Raw genomic sequence first — 15,122 nt, forward strand, 5'->3', positions numbered from 1 at the left:
GGAGAGGCACCGCCAGAATGTCTTCCTTTTCGCCTCCCGGCATTGATACAGGAAGCCCTCCTTAGTCTCCTCCGGTGTGAGCTGGAAGAGTTTCGATGTGCAGGCGATCACTGAGTGGAAGGAGCCCACTTCGTCCGGGGGAGAAGCCCTTGGAGGCAGAGAGATGCTGCCGTCATCTTTATCTGTCATCGCCGTGTCTGTCCCCGTATCCCTAGGGAGGACTGGGGGGTTGAGGAGCAGGGACAGCACTGGCAGCTAGAGCAGGGATGTAGGGTGCCTCTTCCTTTTCTCCAGCAGTGGTGGCCCCGGTTTCAACAGGGTCATTGCCAGTGATGGTATCGCCAGCATCCTCTTCTCTATCTCCGACACCAGCGTGTGGCGAGTAGACAATGTCATGCAGCAGATCTCTGGGAGGTGCCTGGGGAGTAGGGTCGCTGGGCCCAGCACCTATGTCTTCTTCCACGACGTTCCCGCTGTCGTGCCCAACGTCTTCAGGGATTGTGTGGACAGAACCCTCGTCTTCTACGTCAGAATTAGAAATATGAGTGCCTGGGAGTTCTTCCACCCTTTGGGTCCCGAGGGGTCTGCCTCGGACTAAGGGACGGCATCCTCTTCTCCGGGGTCCGCTTGTTTGGTCGAAGCATCCTGCCTGGGAGGAAGAGCCACCATGGCCGCTGCAGGGGCACCCTGGTCCGGATCAGCCCCTCTCGCCTTCAAAATGGTGGTCGCCACCAGATCGATATATGCAGACGATTTAGCCTGCATCACCTGGGCCTTCATGGGTAATTAGACCAACTTGACCTCTTGCTTGGCCTTCTCCGGTTTCTCCCTAGCTTCCACGGGGTAGCTGACTCTTCGAAGAAGAGCTGGAGCGATGGCTGGAGACCGAGGCAGCTGGAGAATATGAACGCGCCCTGGCCGACACCGGAACCCGCTTGCACGGCGACCCCAAAAGGACCGGACCAACGGTGCTTGGCCTGGTCTTGGGCCCCCACAGGTGGAGAGCCCTCAAAGGACATAGAAGCCTGCTCTGACTGGCTGGATCCAGTGGAGGCATGCCCCTGTGAACCACATGGGGGGGGGCCTTTGCTTTGAGCCACGCCGCCAGTCTGATGTGTCGATCCTCCATAGTGCGCTTGGTAAAGCCACAACAGATCTTGCAATCCTCCTCCTTGTGCGTCAATTGAAGACAATAAACCGCAATGGAAATGCTTGGCCTCCATGAAAACATTCTGCAAACTGAAGCTGGTGCAGAGCTTTAAGAGGGAAGCCCTGCCCTTCTCCTTCGACATGGTGCGGTGTAGGACTGATGGCCTTCTGTAAACTTCGAAGAAGAAACACTATGATTCTGCCCTTGAGGGCAGATGAGAGGCCGAAACACTGAACCCTGTTAGTCCATGGAAGAAACGAAAGAGCAAACAGGACTCAATCAAACAAAAACAGGATTTTCCTAGCAAAAAAGCGCAAAAAACACAGAAAGCTCTAAGAGCGAAACACGAGGACTCCCAACACTTGGAAGTGAGGTAGAAATCGGAAGATGGCTGCCAGAGGATGGGCTTAGGGTGAGGGTAGTCATTGGCTGGGGGCAGTATGACCAAGAACTCAGTGCTTGGTTTATAGGAGAAAGCCAGTTTGTAAACGAAAGTGAAACTTTTTTCTATTACCGAGGATTCTCGGCCCGACGGGGAATATTCATGATCATGTGAATCCATGCCAGACTTTGCAGATTGAGGTTGGTAGTAAGGAAAGGCTACAGGAAGGAAAAAGGTTAAACAGGTTCTCAGAGCATGTGAGCACTTAAATCTTTCAATGAAGTATAAATAAAAACCTTTCCCAGCAATAATAGTTAGAAACACAATGATCACCTATGAGGGACAGTAAGAATCAGTCAAATGGAATAGTAGAGTCTGTATTGAGCCAGGACAGCCAAAGTCAATTGGAGCAAAGTCTATCGAGCTGAGGCACTTCTTAGATGGTAAAGTCTTGCAAAAAGTTAGAGTGTGTTGAAGAAAAATCACTGTAGGGTCACAAGGTTACATGTCTTCATCGAATAAACACCATTTAAACAGTTAAAAGTGCATATCCATCAAAACCTAAGCATCGAAAATGTCCTGAGGTTCGATGGAAACATAGCCCAAGAGTAAAGCACCCTATGTAAGCATGTAATGCAAACGTTGCTTTCCGTTTACCGATTATCTGGTGAAAAGATCGAAAGGATAACAGAAAGCACCCCAGTAAACATCCTTACACAAAAACCATTGGTAAGCAATTTATTTCGGATGAAAACGGTACCACTATCGAAATATTAACCCACCATTGTTACCGTAAACTTATTTTATAATATAGCTTTCTTTCATTTTCTAGTCAATAAAAATGACAGAAAGAATAGTGTTTGTAATCTCTAAAATGATAAAAAAAAACAACTTGCTTTCATGGGATACACATATAACAAAGAAAAGCAAGTAAACGAACGAATATACTGGAAATGTACAGAGCATTTTAAAAACTGTTAGGCAAAGTTTGAATGCAGTACCCTCTGGGAACACTACAAACAACTCCGACTACAGGTATAGGCAACCCACCCTTTGGTATAAGCTTGAACTACAGTTTTGGTAGCGTGTTGAGCAGCCAGGCATTTCTCAAGAGGGGAAATGTGAGCTGTAGTGGAGTTACACAAAGATTCACAATTACAGATATTCATATAAACTCTTACACTCAAGGTTTCTTGCATAAACAATTCATGTATCAGTCAGTTATAAAGCCTCCTTCAGAAGGGAGCAATAGAATAGTGTTAGGGAGAATTCTCTGTTTAGGCTGAATTTCCCTACCTAGTGAGTCCCCCAGCAGCTTTGCTGGATTTCTGGGGTTTCTTTTTTTCTCCTGCCAAGAGTGAGACTCTTTTACCCTCACTCTTGGACATGTTGAAGTGTGTTTTCTTGGTTAAACCTTGTGTTGAATGGGCTATGGGGTCTTTTACTCCATAGGGCCTCATGTATTTTTGTGATGTGAGTTACACAGCACCCTCTGTGCCGTGACCCAGGGGTGTCCTAGGGACTCCCCAACATAGACTCCATACCCTGGGACTGACTACTGTCTCCCAGGGCATGTAAAGTCACCAAAGACTTTGCTAGTCTTGAATCCTGAACAGAACCAGTACAAACCATCATATTGTGGACGTACTGGCTGGGGCGATTCGATTGCCCCAGGGTCTGTTAGTCGAGGGGGCACGTCTCCGTCCCCCCTGATCGAGTTTTGGCTGGTGGCAGTGGAAACTACTTTTTATATTCGACCGCGAATATTTCCCTATGGGATTTCCCATTGTTTTAGGCTAACACATTTAATTATTTATTTACGGTAGCCTTAAACATACCGCCGGTTTATATATTTATTATTATAACTCCGGTTGGGACTTTTTGCCAAAACCTGATTCTAAAATGGCGTTGGCGTTCGCCTCTGTAACTCTGACCCAAAGTGGAGCCCTTTGTTCCACTTTTGGCGGGCTTCTCCACAGAAGCCCTCCAAAGTGGTGCCACTCTGTCTGGGGTACTTAGGAGGGGTGGAGGGGGGTTTAGGCACCCTGGACTGAGTTACCTTGGTAACTCAAGTCGCACTCCGTCCTGATTGGCCCAAGTGGTGAGCCGGCCGGCTCACCACTTAGCATGTTTGAGTGACAGCTAGGCTGGGTGAATGGGGGTTTGCTGCATAAAAGCAGGGCTTTGGGGACTGGAACTTTAGAAGTCGCCACAGGACCAAGAATCCGACGAGGGAAGAGCTGAGCCGACCTGCTTCGACGACACCACCCGGTGGAGCCCTGCTGAACCGTCTCACCACTTTTCCCGACGACCGAGGAGAACTCTTAACGGAGTGGCTCCTTCCCTTGACTGGTGGGGACAATCAGTTTTCACCTTCTTTCCGCTTCTGGAGGTATCTCGTGGCCGCCTTGCCAGTGCCAAGCACCCCGGCAACTGGAACCCCACCACTTTTACCCCAACCACGAAAGTCGGTACAACCCTTTAACCGGAGGACTCCGCGGCTGGTTTCTTCCCGGGCAGTGCAACGACCCTCTTCTTCTGCTCTTCAGCGAGAACTCCTTCTCCCCTGACCGACGTCGAGCCTTGCTGCCACTGCCTGGAACAACTGCCACCGCTGGAGGATCCTTTCCACTTAAGGTACCGTGTTCCGCCTGGCTTCCCTTGCCACCGACTGTACGGGGTAGATTTAGCCCCCGGCTTTCGAACCTGGGAGTGCCTGGAACACCCTGGCTAAACTTTCTAAGCCACCCTAAAACTCTTTCTAACTCTTTGCAAGACTTTGAATCCCTAATAACAGTGTGATCTTGGGCACATTTTCGCTCCGGCTACTCTAAGAGTGGTCCCTGCCTAGTGACTTTTGCTCACCTGTGACTTTGTGCTTCTTTGAGCCTATTGCAAGTGTTCTGGACCTTAGAGTGGTGTGTTAACCCATTTCTGTTTCTTTTCCCTTTCTTGAACCTACTAGAGTGTCATCTAACGTTAAGCGCTCACCTCTGTTTTAAATATGTGGTGTTAACCTAGAGTTGTCTAGATAGGAGTAAGGGTTGAAACTGCTTTCATTATAACTGTGTTTGAAGTGTTTTTACTATATTTTGCTAGAGTGATTTCAACTTATGTGTGTTTAATAAATAAATAACTCTATACTTTTGAAACCAAGCTCTGGTCAGTGTTTGCTTGTGCTATTGTATTTGAGTACCTATTGTGTATACTTTACATACTGCCTAACTCTTCTTGAGGGAAGTCTGACTGCTCAGCCACAGCTACCAGGTAAATCTGGGTGGTGTAGACTGCTACCAAGTGGGTTTACTGCTATACCTGTAGTCTTAAATCTTTTGCAGTGGTCCCCAAGGGAACTGCACAGGTTTCTGCCTAACAAATAGTAACAAATATACTTCACTACTATACACTCTGAGTTTCTGAGTCAGAAAAGACGCTTTTGGGATGGCCCACAGACACAACCTACAACCACAGGTGACTTCAGAAACAAGGGTGTTGGGGACATTGATATCTTACTGTTGGTATTTAGAACACTCTTAAAAAGCTGGTGAAAGGCAAAGGTTATTAGAACACAATACATTACAAATATTCATAAGCAGGGCAAATACGTTCAGATAGCAATTAAGAGTCATTCAATTCAATAGGCTAAGCCAAAGTCAATGGGCAAAAGTCCTTTTATAGGATGCACCACTTCAGATAAGTAAAAAGAAAAGTCTTTGCATAATTTCTTAGGAGTCCTTGATATAAAGAAGAATCAAATGTAGGGTCACAAGCTGATCAGACGTGTGAGTTGTAGAAGTTACAAGCACTTCCACAGTATGAGACAAGTTCTCTTAAACTTGTTTTACAGTACCTTGGTAAAGAAGAGAAGATGCAGCTGATGACCTCTGTTCCTGTGCAGTTGTGCAGATCTCAATGTTCCTGGGCCTCAGTCGTGTGACAAGAGGGAGGACGTCGGGGGACACCTGCACTGTACTGACCGTGTCAAAACTGGCAACTGGCAAACTTAACATTCAGTGGATGTTTCGCGTTTCAGCTCCTTGCGGTACAGAAAATAGCAATAAGCGCGGTTCCTGGCTATCAAGTTGGACTGTCGTTGCTTCTGGGGTCCCGCACTCTGCTGAGGGGGCTCAGGTTGGTCAGTCCTGCTTCGTGGAAGTCCGGTGGCTCTTCCAAAATCTTTTAGGCCAGCTTACAAGCAACGCACACAATCTGGTGTCCCTGTCCCTGGCTCTACGGTTTCCTGCAGCAACTCTGAGGAAATTCAGCTCTGAGATGGGTGTCCAGGTCGCTTACTCGCGAGTTGATTGGTGCCACCAACTCAAAAGGGAGAAGTCGTCCTTGCAGGGCTTCTCTGTCGATGCAAACCTGTCGATTCGTACCTGCAGCAGGCTTCACCAGGCAAACCAACGGTCCAGGAGTTGCAGCAGGCGTCCTCTTCAAGCTCTTCTTCGGTTCCTTCATCCAGTGGTCGACTGCCTTCCAAGCCAAAAGACTCGCCTTTTATTCAGTTCTCTCCCATTCATTCCAGCCTAGTGGTCACTCACCCAGCAGGTTGGCTGTCCTTGCCGGACAATCAGCTAGCCAATCACCAGAGAGTGCATTTGGGTCTCTTAGGAGACTAAGCATAGAGAGCTCCGGGCACCTCCCTCACTTCCTGCCTACCCCAGACACCCTGGAGCCAGAGGCGGGTATCACTCCTGTAGCACGCCAAAGGCGAATAAACAAAGCGACCAAACCCAGTTTGGCACGCAGAGAAAAACCTGCGAAGGACCCTTCCACAAAGAAATGGGAAAAAAAAGACCGGGGACCATTTTAACAAAGGAGGCTCAGCACCATTTTGAAAAATATGGCTCCCGCGATTTAACGTTACCGGAACTGCGAACAGTTCGCGGTCAGGGTAAATCATGGTAGTCCATTGCAAACCCACTGTCACCAGTCACTCTGAGAGGAAAGGGTAACAAATGCTACATTAGTAACTAGACAGAGGGGATACTAAGTAACCCCTCCAGCACTATATTGTAAGATAGGGGGTGCTGGGTCTAGAATTTTACAGGACTAAATGAAGTCAATTTCACTCCACTGCTCTGGGAAACAGTATTTGATCACAGAAAAGGTATTTAAACCTTGGGAAATCGGGAACACTTCCCTGTGGCACTGCACTGAAGGTGCTGTATGACAATTGTAAAAGATGATTCCTATGGAGTTGGTTAACTCCATAACCAAAAAGAAACAGTGTATAAAATCACATTAAAATACATGAGGGAGTGGGAAAAAGGGTCACACTCTCTCCAGGTTAAAAAAATCAAGTCCACAAAATCCAGCAAAGTTGCTGTGAGTCTCTAAGGCGGAGGGAATTAGCTCATTTTTGAGAATTCTCCCTAACACGTGGCTCAATGGACAGAATCAGTTATTCAAACGCATAATCTGTCATTGTAGAGCTTTTTAAGACACTTGAAAAAGGAAAAATCCAATCAAGAAATAGAGATAGCACAAAAAATATCTAAGGAGAAAACACAAAAACAAAGGAAAAAGTACAGAGGAAAGGCTGAAACAGTGCATACTAGATTTCGAAAATGTAGACAAATGAACGTACTTGAACAGTGTGGCATTCAATGTAAAAGTTAAAATTACTGAAAAAAACAAATCCAGTGGCATCCGCAGACACATCCACAAAGCAAATGACATATCCAAATGATCCAAATTCCAAGAAATGGGAACAAAAACCATGGAAAAAAAAAACATACCCAAAAACCGGCCAAAAATCTGTATGGAAATCCGAAAATGGAACCCAAACATCCACAATAAATCTGATGAAAGCAAAGTCAAAATCCACGAAGAATCCACATGTGCCAAAAATGGAACCCAAAAAACCCACAAAAAAAATCCAAGTAAAAAAAGTGTAAAAATCCATGATGAAGTCATGGAAGAAAACCAATCCGCAGAAAAAACGACCAGGAACCGCTGAAAAAATACATTTGAAAAAACAAATCCAAAGTAAAAAGAAAGCTTTGGACTGTTAGTCAGAATTGCATGCTGTACTCTCTGGGACTACCACGCACAATTAGGACTACAGGTGTTGGCCAAACTAAACTTTGGTATAAGTCTGTACCACACAGTTTTTGGTAGAGAGCTGAGCAGCAAGGCTCATCTCAAGAGTGAATGTGAGCAGTACAAGTAATTACACAGAGGACTTTCAATCACAGTGGTACAAGTAAACACTTCTACTCAAGGTTTCTTGGTAAAACACTTATTGATTTATTACACAATCATTTAGAAAACATTTCACTAGAAGGAGGCAACTTAATATTATATACCCTTAATATTATATACCAATACACAGTTTGAGCTCCCCTGAAATAGGAGCCAATTGGCAGTTCAGTTACTTAGAATAGAGAAAAAGGGACAAGGTAAGTAGAATAGACCACAAACTTGTTAGACAGTGCAAATAGTTTCAGTTCACCGGAAGAGTTCAACTCAAGTCACTAGGCCTATGCCAATGTCAATGGGCTAGTGTTTTGGATAGGAAAGAGCAGTTCTGGTATCAAACGGTAAAGTCTTTGCAAAAGTTCTCAGAAGTAGTTTAGGCAAAAAAGAATCATATGTTGAGTCACAAGTTGATTAGGCCTGCAAGTTGGGAAAGTTTCACAAACCTTCACCGCGAGAGTGGCGTTCTCTCAATCGGGTTGGCACAGTACCTTAGTATGAAGAAACAAATGCAGCTGAAGTCGTTGGTTCCTGGCAGTTCCTGCAGATCTCACTGTTCCTGAGCCTCAGTCGTGGGGAGAAGAGGGAGGACGTCGGGGGACCCCTCCATTGCACGGGATCATCGGAAAACGCAAACAAAATCGAGTCACTTTAGTTCCAGTAGCTGTAGATTCAAGCACACAAGCTGGTGTCCTTCTCCCTGTTTAATGCTAACGAGCCTTGAGAATGGTATCCAGGTGGCTTACGAGTTGATTGGTCCCACCAACTCATAGGGAGAAGTCGTCCTTGAAGGGGCTTCTCGGTCGAGATGAACTTGGCAATTCGGACCTGCAGCAGGGCTTCACTAGGCAAACCAACGGTCCAGCAGCCGTCCTCTTCCAGCTCTTCTTCGGTTCTTTTGTTCCAGTGGTTGACTGTTTTCCAGTCCAAGAGACTCGCCTTTTAAACAGTTCGCTCCCTTATTTCCAGCCTAGCTGTCACTCACCCAGGAGGGTGGCTGAACTTGCCGGACAATCAAACCAATCACGCCAGAGTGCATTTGGGTCTCCTAGGAGACTAAGCACAGGGAGTTTCGGGCACCACCCTCACTTCCTGCCCACCCCAGACACTAGACGCCAGAGGCGGTCTTCAGTCGTGAAGCCCGCCAAAGGCATACGAACCAAGGGACCAAACCTGGTTTGGCGCGCAGAGACAAACACTAGAAGGACCTTTACAAAAAGAAACAGCGGAAAAAAAAGACCGCGACCCGTTTAACAAAGGGGCTTAAGGCGTCATCTGGAAAAACATGGCTCCTGTGATTTTTAGCTACCGGTGTTCACGGTCAGGAAAAATCATGGAAGTTCGTTGTAAAACCACTGCCACTAGCCTTTTCAATAGGAAAGGGTAGCATTTGACTGCTACATGAGTATTTAGACACAGGGGATACTATGTAACCCCTTTCAGCACTCCATTGTAAGATGGCGTGTGCTGGGTCTAGGAATTTGGAAAGACTAGTAAAGTCAATTTCACTTTACATTCTCTGGGAAACAGTAGTTTATCCCAGAGAAGGTATTTAAACCTTTGGGCAGTCTGAAAGACATCCCTCTGTCACTGCACTGAGGGTGCTGTGTAACACACATGAAAAGATGCAGCCTATGGAGTTATCTAGAACGCCATAATCAAAGAACACGAGTGTAAAACACACATCAAAAGTCATGAAATAGTGGGAAAAAAAGGATCAGACTCTTTCCAGGTAATACAAATCAAGTCCTCAAAATCCAGCAAAGTTGCTGAGGGTCTCGAAGGTGAAGGGAATTAGCACATTTATGAGAAATCTCACTAACATGGAAGCGAACAGGAACGCCAGAAGAAATATCCAATCCGAGCAAGCGAACTTACAAAATGGCGATTACGTCTTACGTACCATAGAAAGCCATGGAAACACATTGAATCCTATAAAGCAACTGAGCAAAACAGCGACATCCAGTGTCCAAAAAATATATCTACTATTTCTCTATTTTTACTAAGAATACAGTTATTTATTCTAAATACTATTACATAACCAGGTCAGTTATTGGAAAACAATACAATAATAACACACTGAAAAACAGTTATGATGAATACATTTATTGAAATATTCAATTTTTATTGCATTTGTCCTTTTTATTATTTACATAACTTTGTTACGTTCTATCGAATCACAATCCATCAAATGTATACAATTAATATGCTTTTCGATGGAAATGCATTTCAATGGATACACTTCAATGAACTGTGATTCAATAGAAATTGTATTGATGGAAAAGACTGCATACCGGTCAGAAGCTATTACATTTGTGAAGGTTAGAGCTGAAATAAACTGTAGCAAAATAGCTATTGCAAGTCTCAACTGAGAAGAGCAAAGCTAAAGACACGGAGGTAAGTACCCCAAGTCAGAACAGTACCTTTTGTTGGTAGAGTGGTTCAGCTGGCTTCTGTCCGGTTGCAGCGATGCAGCTCCTGGGTCTCAGTCGTGGGTACAAGAGGTAGGATGTCTCGGGACTCCTCCGGCAGCAATTCAGAGGTTGGCGGCAGCAACGGACTCTTCGCGGTTTCAGAACTCGGTAAACATCACAACTGCAAGTCTTGGACACCAGTTGGGCTTCCTGCACTCCTTGAGTCCTGCACTCTTGTGAAGGGACTCTAGCTCTGGTCGTCCTGCTTCTGGAGGGTCCGGTGGAGACTCCTGGAGCTTCAAACCAAATCACAGACGTTACACTCGACTACGGATTTCTCGAACCCATGGCTCTCAGTTCCTGCAGCAGCAAAGTAGTACAGCCAGTCGGGGAAGGTTGTCTGGTGGAGTTCGTCTCAGGGTTACTTGGTCTGACTAACCCAAGGGAAGAAGTCGTTGCTTCCAGAGCTTCTCTTGTCGATCGGAAAAAGGAGCTTCAGAACAGCAGCAGGGCTTCAACGGGCACTTCAAAGGTCCAGGACGATGCAGCAAGCTTTGTTCACGGTTTCTTCGTCGGTTGTTCATCCCAGTGGTCGACTGTCTTCAGTCCCAAAACCCTCGCCTTTTAAGCAGGTCTCTCCTGTTACTCAAACAGCAGGGTGGCTGTCCTGAAAGGAGTGCAAGCCAGCCAACCAGGGCTGGGTGCATTCAGGCATTCCTAAAAACAAAGGACAAGGGAGTTTTGGGAAATTCCCTCACTTCCTGCCCTTCCAGACACACTGGAGCCAGAGGCTGAAGCTCGCCAAAAGCAAAACGAACAAAGGGCTCGAACCTGGCTAGGCGTGCAGAGTAAAGCCCAAGAAAGACCTCTGAAACAGAAAATGGCAGAAAATGGTCACCCATGGGTGCTACAATGCAGATGAGGATTCAGCCTGTGGTAGAAAAGCACAATGGTAGGAGCATTAAACCACTGCCACCAGCCATTTAAAGTAGTGAGGGTAACCTACACAATGTTACATGAGCAAGTAGGAAAAGGGGCTACTAAGTAACCCCCAGCACTCAACATACAATGGTGTGTGCTGGACCTACAAAGAGAGAAAGGTAGGTAAAGTCCATTATACTTTACTAATCTTGGGAACAGTAGTTCGCACAAGAAAAGGTACTTAAACCTAAAGAGAAATGTAAAGAATCTCAGTGGCACTGCTCTGAAGGTGCCGTGTGTCACCATCCAAAAAAGGTAGATGCTTATAGAGTTTGTCCGACTCCAACAACAAAGAAAACAATCCAAATGAAATCAAAACACATGAGGGAGTGAGAAAAAGGGCCCACTCACTCCAGGGCTAAAATTAAAAAGTCCTAAAGTCCAGCAAAAGAGCTGGGGGTCTCCAAGGTTGGAAATATTAGGCACCAACATTAAAATTCTCCCTAACAGGTGGAAAGTGTTTCTGCTGGGAAAGGCGTATCTAGACTTCATTGGAGGCTTCAGTTGCCCTGACATTTTCTAAGAAACTCTTCTAACCTTTTTACTTTCCTAACCCTTCCTTAGTCCACAAAGTATATTGGTGTAATATTTAAATGCAAATACTATCCCTGTAATTCAAGGCACCTCAGGGTGTAGGAGAACTGCATTCAGCATATCTAAAGATTATTCACTTAATTTATTGATTTTGAAAAGTATTCCAAAGTTTATTTGAACTGTTACAAAGAACTGCCTTTTTAAAGAATGCTTATTGAAAACTGAAGATAAATAACCATTTACAACTGAAACCTTGAGTATGTTACTTGGCTACTTTTATTGACCGATTTCATATGTACAGCTCACATTTACCCCTCTTGAGATAGGCCTGGCTGCTCAGTCACACTACCAGCTTGCGTGGTATAGACCTATACCAAAAGGTGCATTACCTAATACCAAGCAGATGAGTCTTATGTAGTCTCACACAGAGTGACTACACCAATTCTTACCTAATACACACACTTTGGCCAAAATGTGGACTGCGATGTGACATTTCCAGGCCCCAACAGACCGCTACAAACATACTGCTGTTTTGCCTGGGAAAGCCAAGGCTTTGTCTGTGAAAGGGCTTTTATTATATGGATTTCCCAACCAAGTGAGGACAGGATGGAGGCCACAGTACTAGATGGTCAAAGGGCAGGCAGAAAAACACGTGGCACAGCCGTTTAAGTATATGGTACTCTAAAGGACATTATGTAGAAATATACAAAAGCGCATGTGAGAAAATAACCACAGTACAAAACTTGCTGCTGCAACCAGTCTGTCCTGGAATATTTGACTCCAAACTTGAGCGCTGAGTTTCAGACTGACAGTGGTTGCTGGCAAGTCTGATCACTTGAGTTGTGCCATTGGGGAGAGATCTCCAACAGCAAACATTTGCTTTGACAACTGTGTATGCCCCTCACATGAATGGTGCCTTTTAAGACTAATGTTTCGGCAAGGGTCATACCAGAGCGCACCACCTCAAAGACATTTTCCTAGATCAGAGGCGACTCAGTATTGGGATTCAGATTTTCTTGTGCCAAGATCTTCCACTTGCGCTCTGTAGAGAGGTGTGTCATTTGGAGCTTTTTAATCATGTTTTGATTCTGAAAACATCTTGAAGGGAGCTATGCTGTAGGTCCACAGCAGACCATGTGCTAGGCTGAACAGAACGAAGCACAGGAGGAGTCCTCATCAAGCAGGGTAGATATGGGACCGTGGTTCTCTCTAGGCCAAGCTTTTTTTTAAACTTTTCATTGAAGAACGAGAAAGTAGGAGCTTCTACTTCACGAGTCAAGAAATGGGGACATTGTATCAAAGCTCTGCCGCATAGAGGCTAGGCAGCCACAAATTACCTGGTACAGCCAACACTAGGGTATGAAATGAGATTAAAAATGTACAAAGGCCTGCCATTGAACAATCACATGAAAACGGCCTAATCTGGGGATAGTCTCCATGGAGTAACTATTAGAATCAGAAGAAATGACCACATTGGAACAAATCCTGGAGAAATCTATTAAATACAGTGCAGATCCACAGAAATCACATTATTCGTGTACATTAATGCCATACATAATTTGTACTAGTGCAAGTACTGTGTTCCCTCCAGGAATAATGACTGCCCTGACAAGACAGTAAAATTAGTATAAACTGCAGCTATTCTTGAAGGACAGGAACAGCTCACCTCCAGTTTGTGTACCAGCTTCTTCTTAATCGCATTCTGAGCTGCAGCATTGGTCGCCATGCGGAGACCCTCTGCTGCTTCCCTGAGTCGCTGCTGCTGCTCCTCACTGTCTGGGTGGGCAGCTGCACCCTAGGAGATGAAATTACAATTACAAATCTAGTCACAAAACAGTAAACTATATAGGAAGAACACACCAGCACACACAAAACCATTCACAATTCTTCACCGGAACAGATTCTCATATGGAAGTCACACAATCGCACCAAATCACAAAGGTTGATGTAATTAACAATCAACACAAATACCTTTTTAGGAAATATGCATAGCTTGTACTTTGCCCATTTATGCTCTACATCCATTCCATACATACCAACACACAAACCATACTTTGCTGCCAGCATAAAGAAAGCACAATTCTCTCATCCGAATTAGACAAATCTCAAAAAACTAAATATCAGCTGGGAATACAATGACAGTGTTGTGACAGACAAACCCCCGCTCTCAATCATTTATTCTGTGCCACATACCTTCGCTGCTTCTACCATTTTGGCAGTGGCATCAGCCAAGATCTTGGCGGCACTCAGGAGTTTGCGGGAATTATCCAGGTCACTCTCTCCCTCTGCATCTGCTTTGATGGCATTGACTAGATCAGAGGTCGCCTGGGCGAGGATGCGAGCCTGACGAACCATCTCACCTGTTCAGATCAATGCACATAAATCAGGAGAACACCCAAAGCTTGGCCATATTGTAAAATCAGTGCATATTGAATGTGTGTACGCAGATGTGCCAGTGTGTGCACGGGGCATTCCAGAGCATTAGATAGTGAGAGGGATGTTGCAAGTATGTATGATGGGGTGCACAATTGAGTCCGAGCCAGAGTGTGTGCAAGAGCCCTCTTCCCCTGCAGTAGAAGTGTACTCTCTCACAAACCCTTCCACAGAACAGGAGCAGAAGCAGTGAAATCTTGCCTCACAAATAAAACAAGTAAAGCATGGTGGGAAAGAGGCCATGCGATCTTCCCTCTCAGTGAAGAAAAAATTACTTGCCTTTGGTAATGTTCTTCCTGAAAGAAAGTGTTCTACATTATTAGGGCTTTTCTTTTTCCTTTTCTCATCTTTCTGTAAGAAACCATAAGGTGTCTCGCCCACTAGCGCGCAGGGATCTTTCATCCAGGTGGCCAGGACACGGCCATCACTTTTGGATCCAGTTCCTAGGGGGAGATGTGCTGGAGGATCACCTGGGTGAGGGGTTGTTAGGCAGAGTTTCCATTCATTACCCTCTGGGACCATTACACACAACTATGACTACAGGTGTAAGCAAAAGCAACCGTTGGTATAAGTCGGTACCACACAGTTTTTGGTAGCAAGCTGAGCAGCCAGGACTATCTCAAGAGGGAATGTGAGCTTGGAAGGGTGTTGCACAAAGGTCTACAATGACAAGTAAGCAGATAGACACTTAGACTCAAGGTTTTTTGGTAAAACACTTCTTAATTTATTACACAATCATTTATAAAGCATTCACTAAATGAGGCAACCAACATCACACAAAATATATACTACAATACTTAATACTAAGCAGTTGAGCTCCCTTGTAGTAGGAGCCAAATACCATTCAAGTAGGAGCAAAAAGGAACAAGTTAATAAAACTTGTATTACAGTTACTCTAAAACAGTGCAAATAGTTTGAGTTCAAAAGTGAAGTTGATTCAATGCAATAGGTAGGCCAAAGTCAATGGACTAATGTCTTGTATAGGTAAAAACGGAGCTGGTATTTAAGAGGGAAAAGTCTTTGC

The 15,122-nt window shown here is 45.1% G+C and overlaps 1 protein-coding gene across 2 annotated transcripts in view; it reads right to left on the reverse strand.

Annotated features, from left to right (window-relative positions):
• TLN1 (talin 1) overlaps positions 1–15,122 on the reverse strand; it is a 1,223,782-nt gene that overhangs the window by 492,407 nt on the left and 716,253 nt on the right. For both annotated transcript variants that reach the window (XM_069626724.1, XM_069626725.1), the window contains 2 exons: positions 13,859–14,025; positions 13,332–13,460 (listed from right to left, as the gene is read on the reverse strand). In XM_069626724.1, the coding sequence (XP_069482825.1) occupies positions 13,332–13,460; positions 13,859–14,025 (296 nt within the window). The remainder of the gene's footprint in view (positions 1–13,331; positions 13,461–13,858; positions 14,026–15,122) is intronic.

Source organism: Ambystoma mexicanum, chromosome 6p (genome assembly GCF_040938575.1).
Source record: "Ambystoma mexicanum isolate Mex_15411 chromosome 6p, UKY_AmexF1_1, whole genome shotgun sequence".
NCBI classification, from domain to species: Eukaryota; Metazoa; Chordata; class Amphibia; order Caudata; family Ambystomatidae; genus Ambystoma; species Ambystoma mexicanum.